The 18,930-nt window shown below is 32.6% G+C and overlaps 1 protein-coding gene across 2 annotated transcripts; it reads left to right on the forward strand.

Annotated features, from left to right (window-relative positions):
• Positions 1–1,556: 1,556 nt before the first annotated feature.
• Positions 1,557–7,443, forward strand: LOC107886814 (uncharacterized). 2 transcript variants are annotated; one of them, XM_041115194.1, is made up of 10 exons: positions 1,557–1,692; positions 1,806–1,881; positions 2,805–2,922; positions 3,339–3,525; positions 4,323–4,372; positions 4,573–4,663; positions 4,755–5,308; positions 6,030–6,257; positions 6,342–6,398; positions 6,866–7,443. In XM_041115194.1, the coding sequence occupies exons 3-10, from the start codon at positions 2,863–2,865 to the stop codon at positions 7,082–7,084; spliced, it is 1,446 nt and encodes a 481-aa protein (XP_040971128.1). In that variant the 5' UTR covers positions 1,557–1,692; positions 1,806–1,881; positions 2,805–2,862; the 3' UTR covers positions 7,085–7,443. The 2 variants fall into 2 exon arrangements, with proteins under 2 accessions (XP_040971128.1, XP_040971131.1); XM_041115197.1 differs by having other exon boundaries at positions 1,591–1,692; positions 6,872–7,443.
• Positions 7,444–18,930: the final 11,487 nt, after the last annotated feature.

An 18,930-nucleotide genomic window follows, 5' to 3' on the forward strand; every position in this document is an offset into this window, starting at 1 on the left:
TTCAATTTGATTTAATTTAATAAGGTCGAAAATTTTTTTTATTGTAAATTTTGGTTTTGGGGCAAGTCAAAGTAAAGTTTTACATATGAGATTAGCTTGAATATATATAATAAATTTATATTAAGATTAGTTAATTAGAATTAAAATTAAAATTATTGTTCACTATAATAAAATATTAAGAAAAAAATTAAAAATGAAGTTATTTTAGAACAAGTTCGAAACGTATAAATCAATATTTTAATTTTAGTAGTCCTCCACTGAGTTGGGTCCCACAAAAACCTCGAAAGGCCAAGTCGAGCCGGTGAGTGGCCAAGTGGGTGGCTTAGAGAACATCCAAACGTCAGCTTTGGGATCCGAAGATTAGCTATCCCCAAAAGGGTTTATTCCATGGGCTGAGCCGATCAACTTACATCCAAAGCCCAAAGCCGAACACATCAAGTTGCCGCATTTACTCGCTTCCAAACACGCCTTTTTTGCACATCTAACGCCTATTACATCACCGTCAAAAAAATTACTACGTACACACTACACAATGCAATAATATAAAGATAAAATCATACACTACTTTGTTTTTTGTGGGTCACCGTCACAGACAAGGAATCCCCGGACATGACAGGCACTTTATATTACCCACTTAAACCAAAAAAATGTTTAATTATAATTTAGTCCTCCTTTTATGTTATAATTTAAGTTTAATCTCTTTACTATAATTTCACATAGTTTAGTTCTCTATTTCTGAATTCAAATTGATAACATAGTTATATGATGTGGATTTTTTTGAAAAAAAATACTCAATTGTCTTGTAAATTTATCATGGGTAAATTATGGTAGAGATCATCTAATTATTTTCTTTTTCTTTTTTGGTCACTTGACTATGAAAAGTTAGAAAATAGTTGTCAAATTATTCAATTTTATCTTTTTTTGTCACCAACTGACTAACATAAAAATGAAAGCGTTCAACAATTCAAGATAGTTGGGTGATCAAAAATGGAAAAATTAAATAATTGAGTGACTATTTTGTAACTTTTCATGATTGAATAACAAAAAAAAACATAATTAGGTGACTAAATTTTCATTGTGCGGCTGAATAATATTATACAAAAAGGTTGAAATATATCCTAAGTTTTTGTACTTTTTGTATATTTAGAATTTAATCCCACTTCTTTTTATTTTAAGAAAATTAACCTTTATTTTTTAGATTTAGAAATTCAAGTTCGATTGTTACCCTTGTTAAACTTCTTTTGTTACATGGCCACCAAATAAATATTTTTGTTATTTCAAAATATCACATCAATAAATTTAATAAATGAATTTTCATAATGTAAACAAATTGGACCTAACTTTTGAAAATTCAAAAAGTAGAGAACTAAATTTCAAAAAGTAACAATATAGGGATTAAATTACAAATATAAAAATATTAAAGAATTTAGAGTAGATTTTAACCTATAAATTAAGTCAAATTAAAATAGAAGGAAGTAGAAGGACTAAAACTGAATTAAACCATAACATTCCTCAATGTTCAGTAAAATAAAAATCCGTTTCGATTCCGTTATATATACTTTTTTTTTTTTTTACTTTTTCATCATTTTTTTTTATTTCTTGGCGGTTTTAAGCTTTACTCTTTCGAACATTCGCTTATTTAATTTTATTTTTATTTTCACTGAACACTCTCTCTTTATCTTGATCTCAAAGGTCAGGTTTTTTTCCTTTGTTTTTTTTTTTTAATTGAGATTTTTTATTTGTTTTCATATATTATATCAGATCTTGAATTTGTGTTCTTTTTTTCTTTTATACTTTTATTAAAGGCTTCTGTTTTGAGCTGGAAATTAAGTAGATCGGAGAGTGATAAGTGGTTGCCGTGTTGTTTACAGATGAAATGAGGTATGTTTAGTTTTTTTTCCCCTTAGTTTAACAGCTTGCGATTTTAGTGTTTGTTTGGTTACTGAGAAAACACCGGGAAAAAGAAAACGGAAAAGAAAATTTGTTTGGATTTTTTTTTGTCTCGTCGGTTTTCATGTTTTAGTAAAGTGGATAAGCTTCTTCAAATTTTTTTTTGTTCCTTTTTTTTCGCGAGATTAGGAAATGAAAATTTTAAAATTTAGCTGAGCTAAGCAGCTAGAGTAGGCTCTTTGTATGTATATGTATATATTATATTTATCTAAGGAATGTTAGGTATTGAAATTGCAAAATCGTTTTTTATTTGAAATTCTACTTGCAGTTCATGAAATTTTTTTAAATGTTAGATTACTAGTTGAAATTTATAGACTTGAAGTTTATCATTTTCATCTTTTAGTATTCTGGGATTTTTGTTTATTGTAAATTTGTATCATGGCTAGAATCTTCATTGGCTTGTTGATATTTAGTTGTACTAATTAGTCTCTTTAAAGGTTATAATTTCTGATGCAGGTGAGAATATAAGGTCTATAGCAACTTAGAACACTATACAATTACATTACATGGGGAAAAGAAATTAAAATACTAGAGGACACAAATTATAATACAAACATGACAGGAATTCATGAACTAGTCAAAATCTATATAGCATGAATTATTAACGCACCAAAGTTTATATAAATATGTATTACCTTAAACAAAAGTATGACAAAGTGAAGGTACACAAGTACGATACTGAGTACTATTTTGATGATTAACTCAAAAGTGTTTGTTTATTTAAAATTCCTTCCTTGAAGTTAATTAGTGGAATTGTGAATGTCTGTTTGCCATTTTGCCTGGATTTGTTAAGTCAACTATTTTTTGATGTCCCAAGGACAATAATTTTATCAATTTCTTTCCATTTGATGTAGGGAAAAACTGGAAACATGAATGCAGGTCTTGAATTGTAGTACAAGTTAAGGTTATAAAATGAGAACGGAGAGGAAACCGCATTTGATAAAGAAGCCTGCTGATGCAAAACGTCAAAGGGTAAGAAACTGTTCTTTAACCTTTTTTATTTGTGGATTTACCATTAGCTTCAATATTTGAAAATCTTATGTGTTTCATGAGTCCATGACTCCCTATCCTTAGGTTTTGCAACTTGCAGAGCAATGTAATGCATGCCTTTTATTTAATTATGAAATTTGATCTAATAATTTTTGGGAGTACCTGAGGTATCTTCTTAAAAGGAAAAATCAATTTTCAATTATTTAATCCTTATTTTAATGTTTCTTTGTTTTGCCTCCTTTTTTTTTTTTTTAAATTGATGCTTAGTGACCTTTTACAGTCTTGGTCTTCCCTCCACATCTTTTTACTTATGACATTCTCCTTAAATAGGCATGAAATTTGATAAATTATACAATGCCCCCTCGCCCTCTCCTCCTGCTTGTGTTGTCTGGATATAGGTTGATGAATCCCTTGGCCCTGGCTTGAAAGATGAAGCAACTGAGGTTGAGCATTTACTTGTGGAACCCAAAAGTGAACATGTCTCGGTAGACAGAGTCTTTTGTTTTGGGAAGGAGAATATAGAAAAACACTTGAAAATGGAGGACTTCTCTTGTGCTTTTGATTATGGCTGGAAAATTGGTTCTGGTAATTCTCTAATAGCTTTTCACTGTTCTTTTTACTGATGCTGTTGTTTAGACAGAAAAGGAAGACGATCCTTGAAGTGTTTCTAAGTTGTCAGTGGCATCATGTAGAAGCATTGACAGTGTTCAATAAGTACTCTTTGAGGGTTCAGTCTCATCCCTTTAAAAACGAAGTGTGTGGCTATTTTCCAGGGACAGAAAAATGAAAACAGTGCATTCTAGATGCATGAACTTGCTAACATTCTTTTGTAGAATGATTTGAGCATAAAATTTCTGTGCCCTTTGTTCTGCACATGCACAAACGACATATATTGTGCTTTGAACTGGTTAAAATAAATGCTTCGAGGGTTGTTGAGCTTTTTATCTCTAAATTGATTGAACTAATTAATCCTGCTTAGTATATGTTTTTATTAATTTTATCCAATTAGTTGGTCTGGATAACTCAAAAGTTAGCATTAATTGTTTAAAGTCCAGAAAGTTCTGAGTTGTGCCAGGACAGTTTTGGACTAGATGTTCTAAGACTTGATTTCAAGTAATGAATGGTCATAATCATCTCAGGACATGAAAGCTTATGAGTCACAGACATGTGGGGATTATCCTTGAGTAGCATTCCAAGATTTGGTGCTTATTTGCTGTTAGACATATGTTTCTCAAATATTGCACTAAAGTATGTGAGAATGAACTAGTAGAAACTAGACACTAACTCTATATTCCTTTGTCGAACACAAGAAATGCTGTTGTTCAGCTTTTTATTTTCTGAGTTTTTCTTCTGATGCTGTTAAAACTTTTCTTCTTGATAAGGTGGGCTGGATTCTATCCACGGTCAAGGAGGAGATGATTTGAAGCTTGAAGTATGTATTACTTATTCCTGAGGCTGTCATGTCATATCCAATTCATGTTTGATGCATTACTTTCCTTATATTTTCTGTCTTATGCTTTATAAATGCTTGTTATTGCTTCCCCTTTTATTTGTTTTCTTTTGAAGGTTGTGTTCTATATACAATCCTGCATATGTGGTATGCTTATATCTGATGAAATACTGCTCTAATAGGTTCTTGATGGATTGCTGGATGAAGTTGATGAAGTGGATGATATTCAAGCAGCACATGATCTCTCCAGTGCATGTGAAGATTTTCTTTTGGGTGAGTCTTCTTTTGTTAATTGTCTATCAGCTATGTTCTATAACACAGGATGCTCTTATTTATGTTCCCTCTTTTTCTTTTTCTGGTTCAGATATTGAATTTCCAGAAAAGTTCTCTGAATTGGACTGTGGCCTTTACGAAGGATCAAATTTGCGTAACTCAAGTTCTGAAAGTCATTCACCTGGTGGAAGTAGTAATAGTGTTGGTGGCATGTCAGAATCATCGATTGTAACTGTTCAAGAATCCAACAGCAAGAATGGTGTGCTTGGGAAGATGGTCAATTGTGATAAACATCATACCATTAGGAGCGAATGTGGGTGTCAGGCTCCAGTTATGGAAACCATTTGTCCTAGTAAAGAACATGGGCAAGATTTTGTCGAGTCTGATGATGAAAAACCTTTAGTAAGTTTTATAGTGTCTAATAAGAAAGTAAAAAGCTCTGTTAAAGTAACAAAAGGTGGCACTCTTCTCCGACAGAAGAGACTTCGGAAACCTACTAAGAGGTATATTGAGGAATTTTCTAGAAATTCTACTACTTCTGGGAAGAACAAGTGCCTTAAAGTCAGATCACAAGAAGAATTTTCACAAATCCCATCTGAATCCCAACCAAGAAGAGGACGTCCCAAGAAAATTATGCCAAAAATGGTAGAACTGCCACTTTTCTGCTCTTTTCTCTCTCTTATCTCTCACTTCAGTTGCTTGTTTATGTTTTTATTCATCATTTTCATTTATTTAGATATCGGCCTTGATTGCTGTGTGGTTGCCATGAAACCTAGAGAACCACAGAGTATCGAGGAATAAAAACAAATATTGTAAATTCTAGTTGCAAATTGGTGATATTTCCCACAAATACATGTTAAAACCATGGTTTTCAGAACTAGTCCAGATGGTTGGACTGAAACTGGTTTAATGAGTTTTTAATGATTTTTTATCGGGGCGGTGAACTGGTGCTCTGACTGGTTCGACCACTGGTCCAGTTCTGAAAACCTTAGTTAAAACATTAAATGTAAGGAAATGGTTTTTAAAATCTTCACTGCCTTCTGGTAACACATATTTGTTGACATCTTGGTAGGGTTATTCTGCTGTATTTTAGTATAGAAATTTATTATGGTATCATATCTGCATTGATACATGCTGTATGGAACCTTTTGTAAATTGTATGGAGAACTTTATGATATTAGATTTTCTTCTATGCAAACTTTGAGCTAGAATAAAATAAGTGACTACTGAGGATGTGATACTGTTGTTCTCACTTGCACAAGGAGATGGCATTCTCATTCCTTGATTTTCGTTTTATGTTTTGCAGCTTTGGAAGTAGTAAATCGTACTTCCTTCAGTGTGATTATTTTTCTCGTTTTCTTTGCAGGAGTTTGAATCTGATTGTGAGCTTTCAGCATCTGAATCTGAAGATGAGTGTAAGAGAACCAAAAGATCCAAAACGGCTTGTGATAGGAGGAAGCATCAAAGGATGTGGACTCTTGCGGAGGTGATTAAGTTAGTTGATGGAATTGCTCAATATGGTGTTGGAAGATGGACCGATATTAAAAAGCTTCTATTTGCATCGTCTGCTTACCGGACACCTGTTGATCTAAGGGTACCTCACTGCTTTATCCAACCATATAGTTTTCCCCATGTTTTCATACTCAAATTATTTTTAAATACGGATCTCCCTCTACAGGACAAATGGCGAAACCTTCTAAGATCTAGCTCTGCTCATAAACACAACAGGAAAGAGGTTAGCTTCCCGTTTTTCGTTTTTTCCTTCTTTATTTGCACTTTCATATGCAAATTATTGTTTCGAGTTACATTACTCCTTATTGGACTTATCACTTCTAGTCTGATTCCAAGAACCTGATTTGATTAACCCGACTCTACCTTGTTTGACTATAAAAAGTCAACAATCTGAACCCTTTGAACTTGGAATGACTCAAACAATTAACCCAAAAAGACCTAAGTGTACATGACCAAACCCAACCTGAAACGACTCCAACCCAAAATGACCCGAACTCAAAAATGAACAAAATCGACATGACCTAACAATTTCAAAACTTAAACTGACTCAATCCAAATTGATTTGATCTGCCTAATTAAGTGGTCCACTCACTACTATGTCAGTAGGACAATTTTTCTTCATGATCATATTGTGTTTTACTAAGAACAGTTTATATATGGTGCAATTACAATCATTGTTTTAAACGTTAGTTGCAGGGTGAGACTAACGTGAAGCATTATGTACGTCCGTTACCAAAGACAGTGGTATGCCGTATCCGTGAACTTGCAACCATTCATCCATACCCAAAGGCTCGCAGCCCAAATCTTTCATCCATCAATTCCGATCCTTCATCCAAACAATCGACAACAACTAAAGGCACTCCAATCAACACTCACGGGAGAAACCTACGCGGAAAGAAGTGTAATTGAAGTAGTGCATTTTCAGTCGATTTGCAGCGAATCAAAGCTGCAATTCGAGTTTTAGTTGTAAAGAAGCCGTGTTTTTTCTCCTAACAGTCCCCCTCTTTTAACACCTATCGCAATCTGCACATATAAATATGTTCCCAGACCAATAGGAAATATCTGGTAAATGTTGCAACAAGGTAAAAGAAACACAACTTTTAGCAATTTTAATAGCCAGGAATATGGCTAAACTGATGTTTAAACAATATGTTTTACTTACATATTTTGTGCACAAGCTTCAGTTTTAGTTCTAAACTCGAAAATTCCGGTGTCTGTAATTGCATTTGAAGCAGTTATGGTTATGGAATTTGTTTCCTTTTGCCTTCTCTTTTGCTGGAAATTTGTCTTCTCGTTTGATAGAAAATGCCTCTTTTCAGGCTTGTTTATGGGTGGGATCGAATTATCCTATATTGAGCTTACCAGATTAAGTAGATAACCGAGTCTAGATAACTCGGGCTTTGGACAGATCCAATCATCATTTTTCTTCTCGAGTCTTTGAAAGAAAGAAGTTACACAATTTGATTTTAAAGTTAAACATAACTTGAGTTAGTGGTTGAGTGTTTATGATGTTATAAGTCAATACTGTTAGTGATTATAAAGTAATTTTTCATATCAAAATGTAATTTTAAGTAAATATAAGGGAGTAGATTTACAATTTACCCATATTTTTATTTTAATAATTCAGAAGTATTAAGATATGTGGTCAATACTCGATTGAGTCTTAAATCGATTAACATGAACATTATTATTAATATAGGATGACGTTAGGTTCCATTGTTTTGAAGTGTATTATCCTCTTATTTATGTGTTAGAGAAAACTATGATGGTTTTAGATATTATGTCAAAAAAGAGCAAATATAATCTAAACATATAATGAAATTATTATAAAAATTGCAATGAAGAAGGTAGGATAAAAAGGTTGAAAGCCCTTTCTCGTTAACAAGTAATTATATGTAAGCATGGACAGATTTAATATGCTTCGATTCAAATAAAATTGCTTTATTATATATGAATGCTTCAAAAAATTATAATTAAATATTAGGTTCCATATTTTTTAATTTTAAATTTTTTAATAACGCATAGCTATTAAGGTATCAATTTTGAGCATTATGAGCTATAATTTCCACTTTGCATTACTGTTATTTTTTTAAGAAATTTTAAAATTTCCTTATAAAATGTGATTTTATAGGTAACCAATTACACCTTACCAAAAAAACCGATAACGATTCTGATTTTAATTTAAAACACTAGTGTTTTTTAAATAGAAAATTTCATATTTCAAAATAACGTGGCAACATATAGCACATATAGCTCAATGGTATTGATTTCTATTCATTTCCTTCATCACCAATGTTGGGAGAATTGTTGCCCCAATCATCATACCTTTGTCTTGGAATGTTGTGGTGATTGTCTATGTTCTTGTCCGAGCTATCCTCGACCATGTTCTTCCGTCGTTCAACCGCATTTTCTTTCCTGACAACATGGTATCGCTTTTTCTCTCGCCACCTGTATATTCCGCCGATCACGGCTCTCGTCGGCCTTGTTGTCATGCAACTAGAACTCACCATCATTGCAAGCAGAAACAGCACCAAAAGCTTCACGCTCCACATTCTTTAGTTAATGGAACCAAATAATAAGATGGGTTTATGTAAGAGTTTTGGTTAGCTTAGGTGCACTTTATAGAGGCATCCAATTAAATTGGTATTTAAGTTTTGTTTCGATTAAAATTTCGAAATATTTTATTATTTTGATGTGTTTTGATTTTTTATCAAGATTTTAATATTTTAAATTAATTTTAATTTTTTTCTTAACCATTTTAAAATTTATATTTGTATATCAATATATCTATATTTGCTTAAATATATAATAATATAAATTTTATTAAAAAACTAAAAATTAAACTATAAATATCTATTTAAAATATTTAAAAAATACATTAAAAAAATCTTCCACCCATACAATAGATTTAGTGGCTTTGTTGCAAATTACTTTTGGAACCACTTTAGAATGGCAATTGAAACATGAAGCAGCCTAAACAGGGGAGTTCCACTAAATGGAAACACAATGGCTATAATGACTCATAATTGCTTGCTTTCTTCTTTGATTTGCTTATATGAAAAAAATATCTTACACATCCCCATCCCTATCTTCTCTTACAAAAAAACTCATTTGAGTTCAAATTTGGAATATCGATCAATTTGTAATATTTTTTTAAATAGAATTTAGACATTTTTTAGTTAAGTTGTCTTCTTATGGATTGAAGATCTCTCTTAACTTCGTAATGCATTTTAAAATACGTCAATTCGAGTTCAGAAACTTAAGTTATAATTATTTTAGTGAAAACTATGCAAGTAATTTTTTTTGGACGAGTTGAATGAAAACCCTTTAGCCACTGATTTCTATTCCTTAAACCTAAATTTTAGAGTTTTATATGAAATTTTAAATCTGAATCAACTCGATTCAAAACTACTCCAACCCAACAATTATCCATCAGCCATCTCCCCTTATATTTTAATGGGTAAGGATGTATTTGAATCACTTTCAATAACATTCATAGACTCAAATCTCGTACAAAACAAAAGTTCAAAAAATCCAAAAATTCTAAAACCAAATTGAAGAGAATAAGAGTAACTTTACTAAAACATGCTTCCACCACCAAATATCATGAAAGCAAGCTAAAACTATGCTTATAACTTTAATGGACAACCGTCAAATTCGACAAAACTACTTTGATACAAAAAGATCATATGAAAAGCAACTTCACTAAAATAAGCTTCCATTATCAAATATCATAAAAGCAAGTTAAGATTATGCATATAACTTTAATGGACAACAATCAAATTGTACAAAAGCTACTTTGATGTGGAAGAATCTGTTGAATATTGGCAATATCCCACATTAGGAAAAGATAGAAATGGAGGGGGTTTGGTTTGTTATATATAGAACCCCTCCCCCTTTGGTTGTATTATCCCAAAATCTTCTCCTTTGTAATATTTCTAGAGGAAATATTAATTTGGTAGTGTCCGAGGACGTAAGCTAAATTGGCCGAACCTCGTTAAATCTCTGGTATTTTATTTCTTATTTGTTTGCTTTTATTTAATAGCTTTATGTTGGTTATATTTATTTAGTTATTATTGCTATAAATATCTAAGTGAGTTCTGTCTAGTTGTTGGGTTTTAAGCGGGACCATTGTGACCCCTCCAATTTAACTGGGAATTTTCTTAGTATAATTGTTGGCATAATAATTATCTAAATATTTCTGATAATATTGTTATTAATATTATCGTCGCTTCCGCAACAATTGGTATCAGAGCCAAGGTTTTGTAGTATGCTCTGTGTTTGCAGCTTAGTCTGATCTTACACATCAGAAACATTTCCTAAAGCTTGTGGGTATTCTGCATTTGGTGGCTATTAAGTAGAAGCTATGGCAAAAATGACAGAAGAAAAACCATCCATATCAACAACTTCCACTTCGTACATTTTGCCGAGGATTGGAACTGCAAATACGAGATTTGTAGTGGAAATTTTTGATGGAACAGGTCATTTCGGCATGTGGCAAAGTGAGCTTCTAGATGCCCTCTTTCAACAGGGTCTAGATATTGCCATTGAGGAAGAAAAACCAGAAGGGGTTGATGATAAAGAATGGAAGACCATCAACCGATTGGCATGTGGTACAATTCGATCATGTCTTTCCAGAGAGCAGAAGTATACATTCAGTAAAGAGACTTCTGCAAGTAAATTGTGGAAAGCATTGGAGGAGAAATTTCTGAAGAAGAACAGTCAAAATAAGTTACATATGAAGAAAAGACTGTTTCGTTTCAGTTATGTTCCTGGTACCACGATGAACGAGCACATTACCAATTTTAATCAGCTGGTGGCTGATTTGTTGAATTTGGATGTGACTTTTGAAGACGAAGACTTGGCGTTAATGTTGTTGGGATCGCTTCCAGAGGAGTTTGAGTACCTTGAAACTACTTTACTTCATGGAAAGTCGGAAGTAACTTTCAATGAAGTAACTGCTGCATTGTATAGCTATGAACTACGCCGAAAGGATAAGTTGAAAGGTTCAGGTGAAGCAGCAGTGGAAGCATTGGTAACAAGAGGTCGTCAGCAAAGTCAGTCTAATGGGAAGAGAAGAAAGTCCAAAGGTCGAGCTGTTGCCAAAGATGAATGTTCCTTTTGCAAAGAAAAAGGACATTGGAAGAAAGATTGTCCAAAATTGAAGAAAAAAGGGAAGACTCCGCAAGATGCAAATGTTGCAGAATGCAATAGTGAAGCAGAGTCAGACTTTTCTCTTAGTATGACATCTTCAACATTATATGCAGATGAGTGGATCATGGATTCTGGTTGTTCCTATCATATGTGTCCCATTCGGGAATGGTTCTTTGAATTTCAAAAACTAGATGAAGGGGTTGTTTACATGGGTAATGATAACACATGTAAAATAGCCGGGATAGGTTCAATTAAACTGAGGAGTCATGATGGATCTACTAGAATTTTGCGGGATGTACGATATGTCCCAAAGTTGAAGAAGAATCTCATCTCTTTGGGGTCGTTAGAATCTAAAGGCCTAGTTGTGACAATACGAGATGGAGTTCTTAAAGCAACTTCAGGAGCATTGGTGATGTTGAAAGGCATAAGAAAGAACAATCTGTATTACTACCAAGGTAGTACAGTGGTCGGGACAACAGCAGCAGCAATTTCGAGTACCAAGAAGGACGCTGAGGCAACACAGCTGTGGCATATGCGTTTGGGCCATGCTGGTGAAAAATCCTTGCAAACTCTAGCCAAGCAAGGATTATTGAAAGGTACAAAGACTTGCAAACTTGAATTTTGCGAGCATTGTGTTCTGGGAAAACAACGAAGGGTGAAATTTGGCACTGGGATTCACAATACTAAAGGTATTCTGGATTATGTGCATTCTGATGTATGGGGACCGTCCAAGACTCCATCACTTGGAGGAAGACGTTATTTTGTCACCTTTATTGATGATTTTTCCAGACGAGTTTGGGTGTTTCCTATGAAGAACAAAGATGAGGTGCTTGAAGTTTTCCTTAAGTGGAAAACTAAAGTTGAAAATCAGACAGGAAGGAAGATTAAGGTTCTCCGATCAGACAACGGTGGAGAATATAAAAGCGATCCATTCCTGAAGATATGCCAAGATTGTGGCATAGTAAGGCACTTCACCGTAGGTGGAACACCGCAACAGAATGGGGTGGCAGAGCGTATGAATCGAACGCTTGTGGAGAAAGTTCGATGTATGTTATCTAATGCTGGATTAGATAGAAAGTTTTGGGCTGAGGCTGTGATGTACGCTCAACATCTCATCAATCATTTGCCATCATCTGCTATAAATGGCAAGACTCCTTTGGAGAAATGGTATGGAAAACCTGCTACTGATTATGACACCTTGCGCATTTTTGGTTCTATTGCATATTATCATGTGAAAGAATCAAAGTTAGATCCAAGAGCAAAGAAGGCTCTATTCATGGGCTTCAATGCTGGTGTTAAGGGATATCGTTTGTGGTGTCTAGAGGCAAAGAAGACGATAATCAGTAGGGATGTTACCTTTCATGAATCTGCCATGTTGAATAAGGTAAATCCAGAAGGAGTGAGTAGTACTTCGCAGCAGGTGGAGTGTACTCCGCAGCAGGTGGAGTTTGAGCAGAGTGTGGTAATTCCAGCAGAAGGTACCACTAGTGATTCTTCATTGGCAGATGCAGAGTCAGATGAGGAAGAGGTTTCTACCCAAGAACCTCAACAGCAATCAGAGCCAATTGCAGTCAGAAGGCAGAGACGAGAAATTCAGAAACCAGCTCGTTTCACTGACATGGTAGCTTATGCACTTCCAGTTGTTGATAATATTCCATCCACTTACACCGAAGCCATTCAGAGTTTAGAGAATTATAGATGGTTAGGTGCAATGGAAGAGGAAATGCAATCTCTAGAGAAAAACAAGATGTGGAAGCTGGCACAACTACCAAAAGGGAAGAAGGCGATTGGTTGCAAAATTGAAGACACTATTGAAGTTTGTGTTATGAGAAGATGTTCGAAGATGTGGAATATCGCCAAGGTGGAGATTTGTTGAATATTGGCAATATCCCACATTAGGAAAAGATAGAAATGGAGGGGGTTTGGTTTGTTATATATAGAACCCCTCCCCCTTTGGTTGTATTATCCCAAAATCTTCTCCTTTGTAATATTTCTAGAGGAAATATTAATTTGGTAGTGTCCGAGGACGTAAGCTAAATTGGCCGAACCTCGTTAAATCTCTGGTATTTTATTTCTTATTTGTTTGCTTTTATTTAATAGCTTTATGTTGGTTATATTTATTTAGTTATTATTGCTATAAATATCTAAGTGAGTTCTGTCTAGTTGTTGGGTTTTAAGCGGGACCATTGTGACCCCTCCAATTTAACTGGGAATTTTCTTAGTATAATTGTTGGCATAATAATTATCTAAATATTTCTGATAATATTGTTATTAATATTATCGTCGCTTCCGCAACAGAATCAAATTAAGAGCCACTCCATTGAAACAAGCTTCCACCATCATATTAAGATTATACATAAGAGCAAAGCTAGAGGAGGCAGGCAGGGCTCTGGCTCCCTAAAAATAAAAAATTACCCTTTTAATCCTTTGAGTATTTATAAACTTTTAAATTAATTTAATGGTAAAATTATATTCAAAACCTTCTTAAAATTTAAAATTCAAGCTCTCTCCAAAAATAAAAAAAAATAGTTTAATCCCTTTGAAATTATAAAATTTTACATTAATAAAATGACAAATTTATATTTTTAACTCTCTTAAATATATTTTTAACTTACTGTCAAAAAAATATATTTTTAACTTCACTCTTATAATTTTAACGACCAATCGTTAAATTATATTTATAACTTTAACGGGTAACCATTAAAATATGTCATGTAATCGAATTTGGAGTTAAACTCATCTATTTACAAGTGTCATTCCACTAAAATGGCATCGAATTTTACCAAAAGAAAAAGCCAATCACTTTCAACTTTTCTAAGGCCCAACAATCATCTGTCAATAAAAATCTTGATTGCTCTCTCTTTACATATTTGGACCTAACTTAACCCAGTAATGCTCAATCCCAATTTTTGCTGCTGGGTTAAACTCGAAAAGTATAAAATATTAAAATATACTGATTAAATTTGTAATTTAACTTATTGATTATATCATAAGGCATACTATGTCGCATTCCGGACAAATCAGAGACGAAACAAAATCAACGTTACGATGAGAATCGTCGGGATAACGCGACACCATTAAAACGGTGAAGTAAAGATGACGTCGCAACGAGATGATATACATCATCACGAAGTGGTAAAGTGTATTAAATTTAAATAGAGTTTTTTTTCTCTCGATTAAACTCTACTATCTTTTTCCAGTTGAATTCTGGTTAATCTAGAAATATTTTAGTCATATTAGAACTTTAATATTAGTCTATTTAAAAGATCTTTGTAACCCTATTTTAGAGAGTTAGTGAAATATCTCCTATGTGAGATTTGGTGAAGAGTTTTTGATAGAGTTTTATATTTGGACTTTGGGTTTTGCTCTTTTAGGTTTATTTTCTTCATCTTGTACTCTTCGTTAGTTTGTCGATTAGTGAAGTTTTCTTTACTCATGATTTTTATCTTCTTCAAAGGAATTTCCCACGTAAATATTTGTGTGTTCGATTTTCTTTACTTTTCTTACTCATTGTTTATACAGGTCAATCTCCAACAAATGACAAAACAATTTATGGGTTTAGCTTTTAAAAAGAAACAATTTCACATTGAAATAATAAACATTATGCAATTCGATATCCAACCAGGCATTCATATAAAAAAAGTTAAAATATGCTTACATTCCCTTTACATAATTCAGAATTTGAGATTTAATATTTGTATTTAAAAGTTAAAAAATTCAATCTTCCTACGTTTTTCATTTTAAAAATTTTAGTACAAATATTATTGTTGCATGTAATTTCTATTAAAAATTTTCAAATTTTAACGAAAAATTTATAATACATAAAAACTAGATTTACAATAATATATAATACTATAATATAAATATTAAACAAAATGTTAAGATACTTATATATAAAATTTTAATAAATAAAAAATATATAATATTATTAAATATTAAATTAAAAATAATATAAATATACATTTAAAAAAAATATGAGTGAACCCTTTATAAATATAAGTTTCCCTCCCAATTTAATAGCTTAACTTCACTAGACTCTAAATATATATATATAGGTAAATTACATTAATAGTCATCCAATTATGGGTTTTTTCTTTTTTGTCATCCAATTATAAAAAGTTACAAAATAGTTACCTAATTATTAATAATTCTTTTTTAGTCATTTAACTATTTTGATTTTTTTATATTTCTATTTTTACGTTAGCCAGCCATTGATAAAAAAAAGATAAAATTAAATAATTAAATTACTATTTTATAATTTTTAACTTTTATAATTGGATAACAAAAGAAATCATAATTAAGTGACCTGTATTGTAATTTACCCTATATATAAAAAATAAGTTAATTGTTTAAAAAAATAATCTCATTAAATGTGCTTTGGTGTGATTCAGTGCTTTACATTAGCTGGCTTTTAGGAATGTAATTAATGAGTGGGGATGGTACATAGTGTTGGCAGAAATGTGTCCTTTCATTTGTCAATCTAAGTTTTGGTTTTGTTGTAGGTATTATACACACACACTTGTCAGTTTCTGCCATTTAAGGAGTTTGTTCTTAAATTATATGATCTCTCTTTGGGCCCATGGTGGTTGCTTTAGTGAAAACCCCAGGTGGCTCAGAGGAAAGTGAAATAATAAATATTAGGGAAATCAATAAAGCTATGGGTTTTTTTAGATAATTGATTCAACTTCTTTGTTGAAACTGAATTTTGTTCTGTTCTATTTTATCATATTTTCGTAAAACTGATCACATTATTAAATCTAAATAAATTTTAAGTTTAAAGACTAAAATTGATAAAAAAAATTTATATAAAACAAAGTAAATTGAGTTACCAAGTTCAGGGGCCAAAATTATATTATCCCTTCATTTTATTCATTCAACATCTTCTCATATTCCAAAGATCAAGCTATGTGAATTGGTTTTAATTTTCAATTTGATATTTAAATTTTTTGTCTTAATTTAATATGATTGTTTAAAACTAGTAAAAATTAAATTAAATCGATATTTTCCCAATTGAGAAAAGTAAAAGCCCAAACTTATTTTCTAAACCAAACCTGCCCAAATTAAAAAACAAAAAAAACCTACACTGAACCTAGCCTAAATTAAGAAAAAAAAAAAGAAAAAGAAAGTAGATCGAGTCTTAGCTCAGTTGATATTGACATTCTTGTCAATGCAAGAGGATATAAGTTTGAGTATGCTAAAAGACATAATCCTCTTATTTAAGAGTTGGGGAGGAGTTATGGGTAGTAATGTATCAAAAAATGAAAATTAGAAATCGTGATGTTACACAAATATGAAAGGAATCTAATTGGAAACATTTATACTCATATAAAAAATTTGAATTTAATTTGGTAACCTTAACTTGAGTTTAAGCATATCAAGCTATCAATCGAATCGAGTTTTGACTACTTTAATCCTTTATTCCATCAATTTAATTTCTTAATTGAACTTTTTATTTATAATATATCTATAATAATTTTAATATTAATAAACTACTACTTTCCCCTTAATATATGCACCAAAAATCCAAACCCTAAGTTTTATCATTTAAATACAAACCCCAAATTTATATATGAAACAAGTTCAAACTCGAGCTCAAAATTCCTGTTAAAGGAGGCAAATAATATAAACAAGCTTAATTGAACCAAAATTTTTTATTTTGATTTTATCTAATAATACTCTAAAATGACGTGTTTTTATATATTAATCATGTGTTTATTTTGAGCTTGAGCCTACTAATTTAAGCTATTTATGTTTTTTTATCTTTTAGGGACTAAATTGGAGGCGAAAAGTAAATTCAAGGGAAAAGCGTCAATTTGGAGATTAAATGGGCCAATATGCAACGTGGGACAAATATGGTGCCAAAAGTGCGAACATGGAAGGCACAAGGACTTAAAAGCAAATAGAAGAGATTTTATTTTGGAAGACTCTATTTTATTTTATTCTATTAGGATAATTAATATTAAGATAATTATTAGGATTATTCAAATTTAGGATTTTATTTTAATTATCTTTGTTTATCTTTAATTAAATGTATTTATCTTTTTAGAATTTAAGTTCAATTAGACTATCTCCCTAGCACTATAAATAGGGGGTGAAGTGACTCTATTTGGGAGGATCTTTTTCTGTAAACACTCTCCCCCAAAAGTCTTTTGTTCTTTCATATTTCTTTTCAATAAAATTTCTTTTTCCATATTTTTATTTATTTTCTTTCCCACAATTATCATGAGCCACTAAAACCCTTCTAGCCAAAAGTTGTCAATATTTCCCCTAAAAAAAGGTTCTTGAGGCCTAGAATCTGTACTTAGCCTTCTCGCCAAGTATTCATCGTTTCTTCGCACTACGGGCTGACGCTTCCGTCCATGGCCCTTAAGAAGTAAGCTTTTCAGCATATGCAAAGGCGGCCGCTTTGTATGTTTTGGAAGGATTGCATAGTCGGTTCGTTAACTTACTGCGTCAGAGGTTGGCGAGCCAAAGAGACAAAATGGCGTGGGATTCGCCATTGAGAAGCGTTGATCTAGCATAGATTACTGGCTAGAGTCAGGTTCCCTAAAAATCGTAAGTCTAATCTTTGGAGCTGGTGGTCGTAGGCGTCCTCTTTCACTATAATTGGCTTACTCAAGTCGAGAAGGATCATCCAAAAGCCAAGGATTGAGCCCAAGGCGGAATGAGATAACCGGAGGCTGGAACTTTCCCATAAGAATTTCTTTTCACTTAAAACTCTCATTATTTTTATTATTTTCGTAATCATAATTTCAGTAAACTTTAAACTCTATTTTTATTTTATTTTCGCTTCCAAAATCAATTCTTAAAATCTATTTTTTTTTTATTTTTTCCAGTAACGCAGGTTTTCTTGGGCACGATTCTGCCTAGGATTTCGAGAAACAAGCATTCGTATAATCCGGTCCCTGAGGATTCGACCCTACTTCCCCTTTATTGTTCTTTTTCTATTTTTATTATTTTACAGGGAATAGGTTATTTTTGGTGCTCTCAACGACCGCATCAAATTTTGGCGCCGTTGTCGGGGATCGGCAACATACTAATCTTGTTTTTCTTTGTTTTTTATGACCAGATCTGCTCCAGGTACTCTTGCGTTCGACTCAGAAATCGAAAAAACTGCGAAAGCTAATCGAAAGGAAACAAAACTAAGGAAAAAGCAGTCAGCGGTGGTTGGAACTCAAAGCAATCCACCACCAGAAATTAGAATCGACGACGAAGTAGAGTCTAGGGTTAACGAAAACCCTACTCAAATGTTAGAAAGTAAAGAAGAAGAAGTCGATTCCCCTAAAGAAGTACTGAACACTAGGGTTGACGAAAACCCTAATTTAGCACCTCAACCTATGGCTCAGACAATTCGGCAACTGGCCGAAGCGCCGACAGAACAACCGCCACTATGCATTGCGTATCCTACTATGGATACTGATTTTGAATTAAAGTCAGGCTTGATTCAACTACTGCCAACTTTCCGTGGGTTACAAAATGAAAACCCCCACAAGCATTTAAAAGAATTCCATATGGTTTGTTTGAGAATGAAACCTCAAGGGGTAACTGAGGATCAAATTAAATTGCGCGCTTTCCCTTTTTCCTTAGCAGATTCAGCTAGG

This window comes from Gossypium hirsutum, chromosome A01 (genome assembly GCF_007990345.1).
Source record: "Gossypium hirsutum isolate 1008001.06 chromosome A01, Gossypium_hirsutum_v2.1, whole genome shotgun sequence".
NCBI classification, from domain to species: Eukaryota; Viridiplantae; Streptophyta; class Magnoliopsida; order Malvales; family Malvaceae; genus Gossypium; species Gossypium hirsutum.

Bases quoted from the DNA above. Each gene is read 5' to 3' on its own strand.
- LOC107886814 (XM_041115194.1), top strand. From the start codon at position 2,863: ATGAGAACGGAGAGGAAACCGCATTTGATAAAGAAGCCTGCTGATGCA. The intron at 2,923-3,338 runs GTAAGAAACTGT...GTCTGGATATAG, and splicing joins CTGATGCAAAACGTCAAAGG to GTTGATGAATCCCTTGGCCC. The intron at 6,399-6,865 runs GTTAGCTTCCCG...TTTAAACGTTAG, and splicing joins ATAAACACAACAGGAAAGAG to TTGCAGGGTGAGACTAACGT.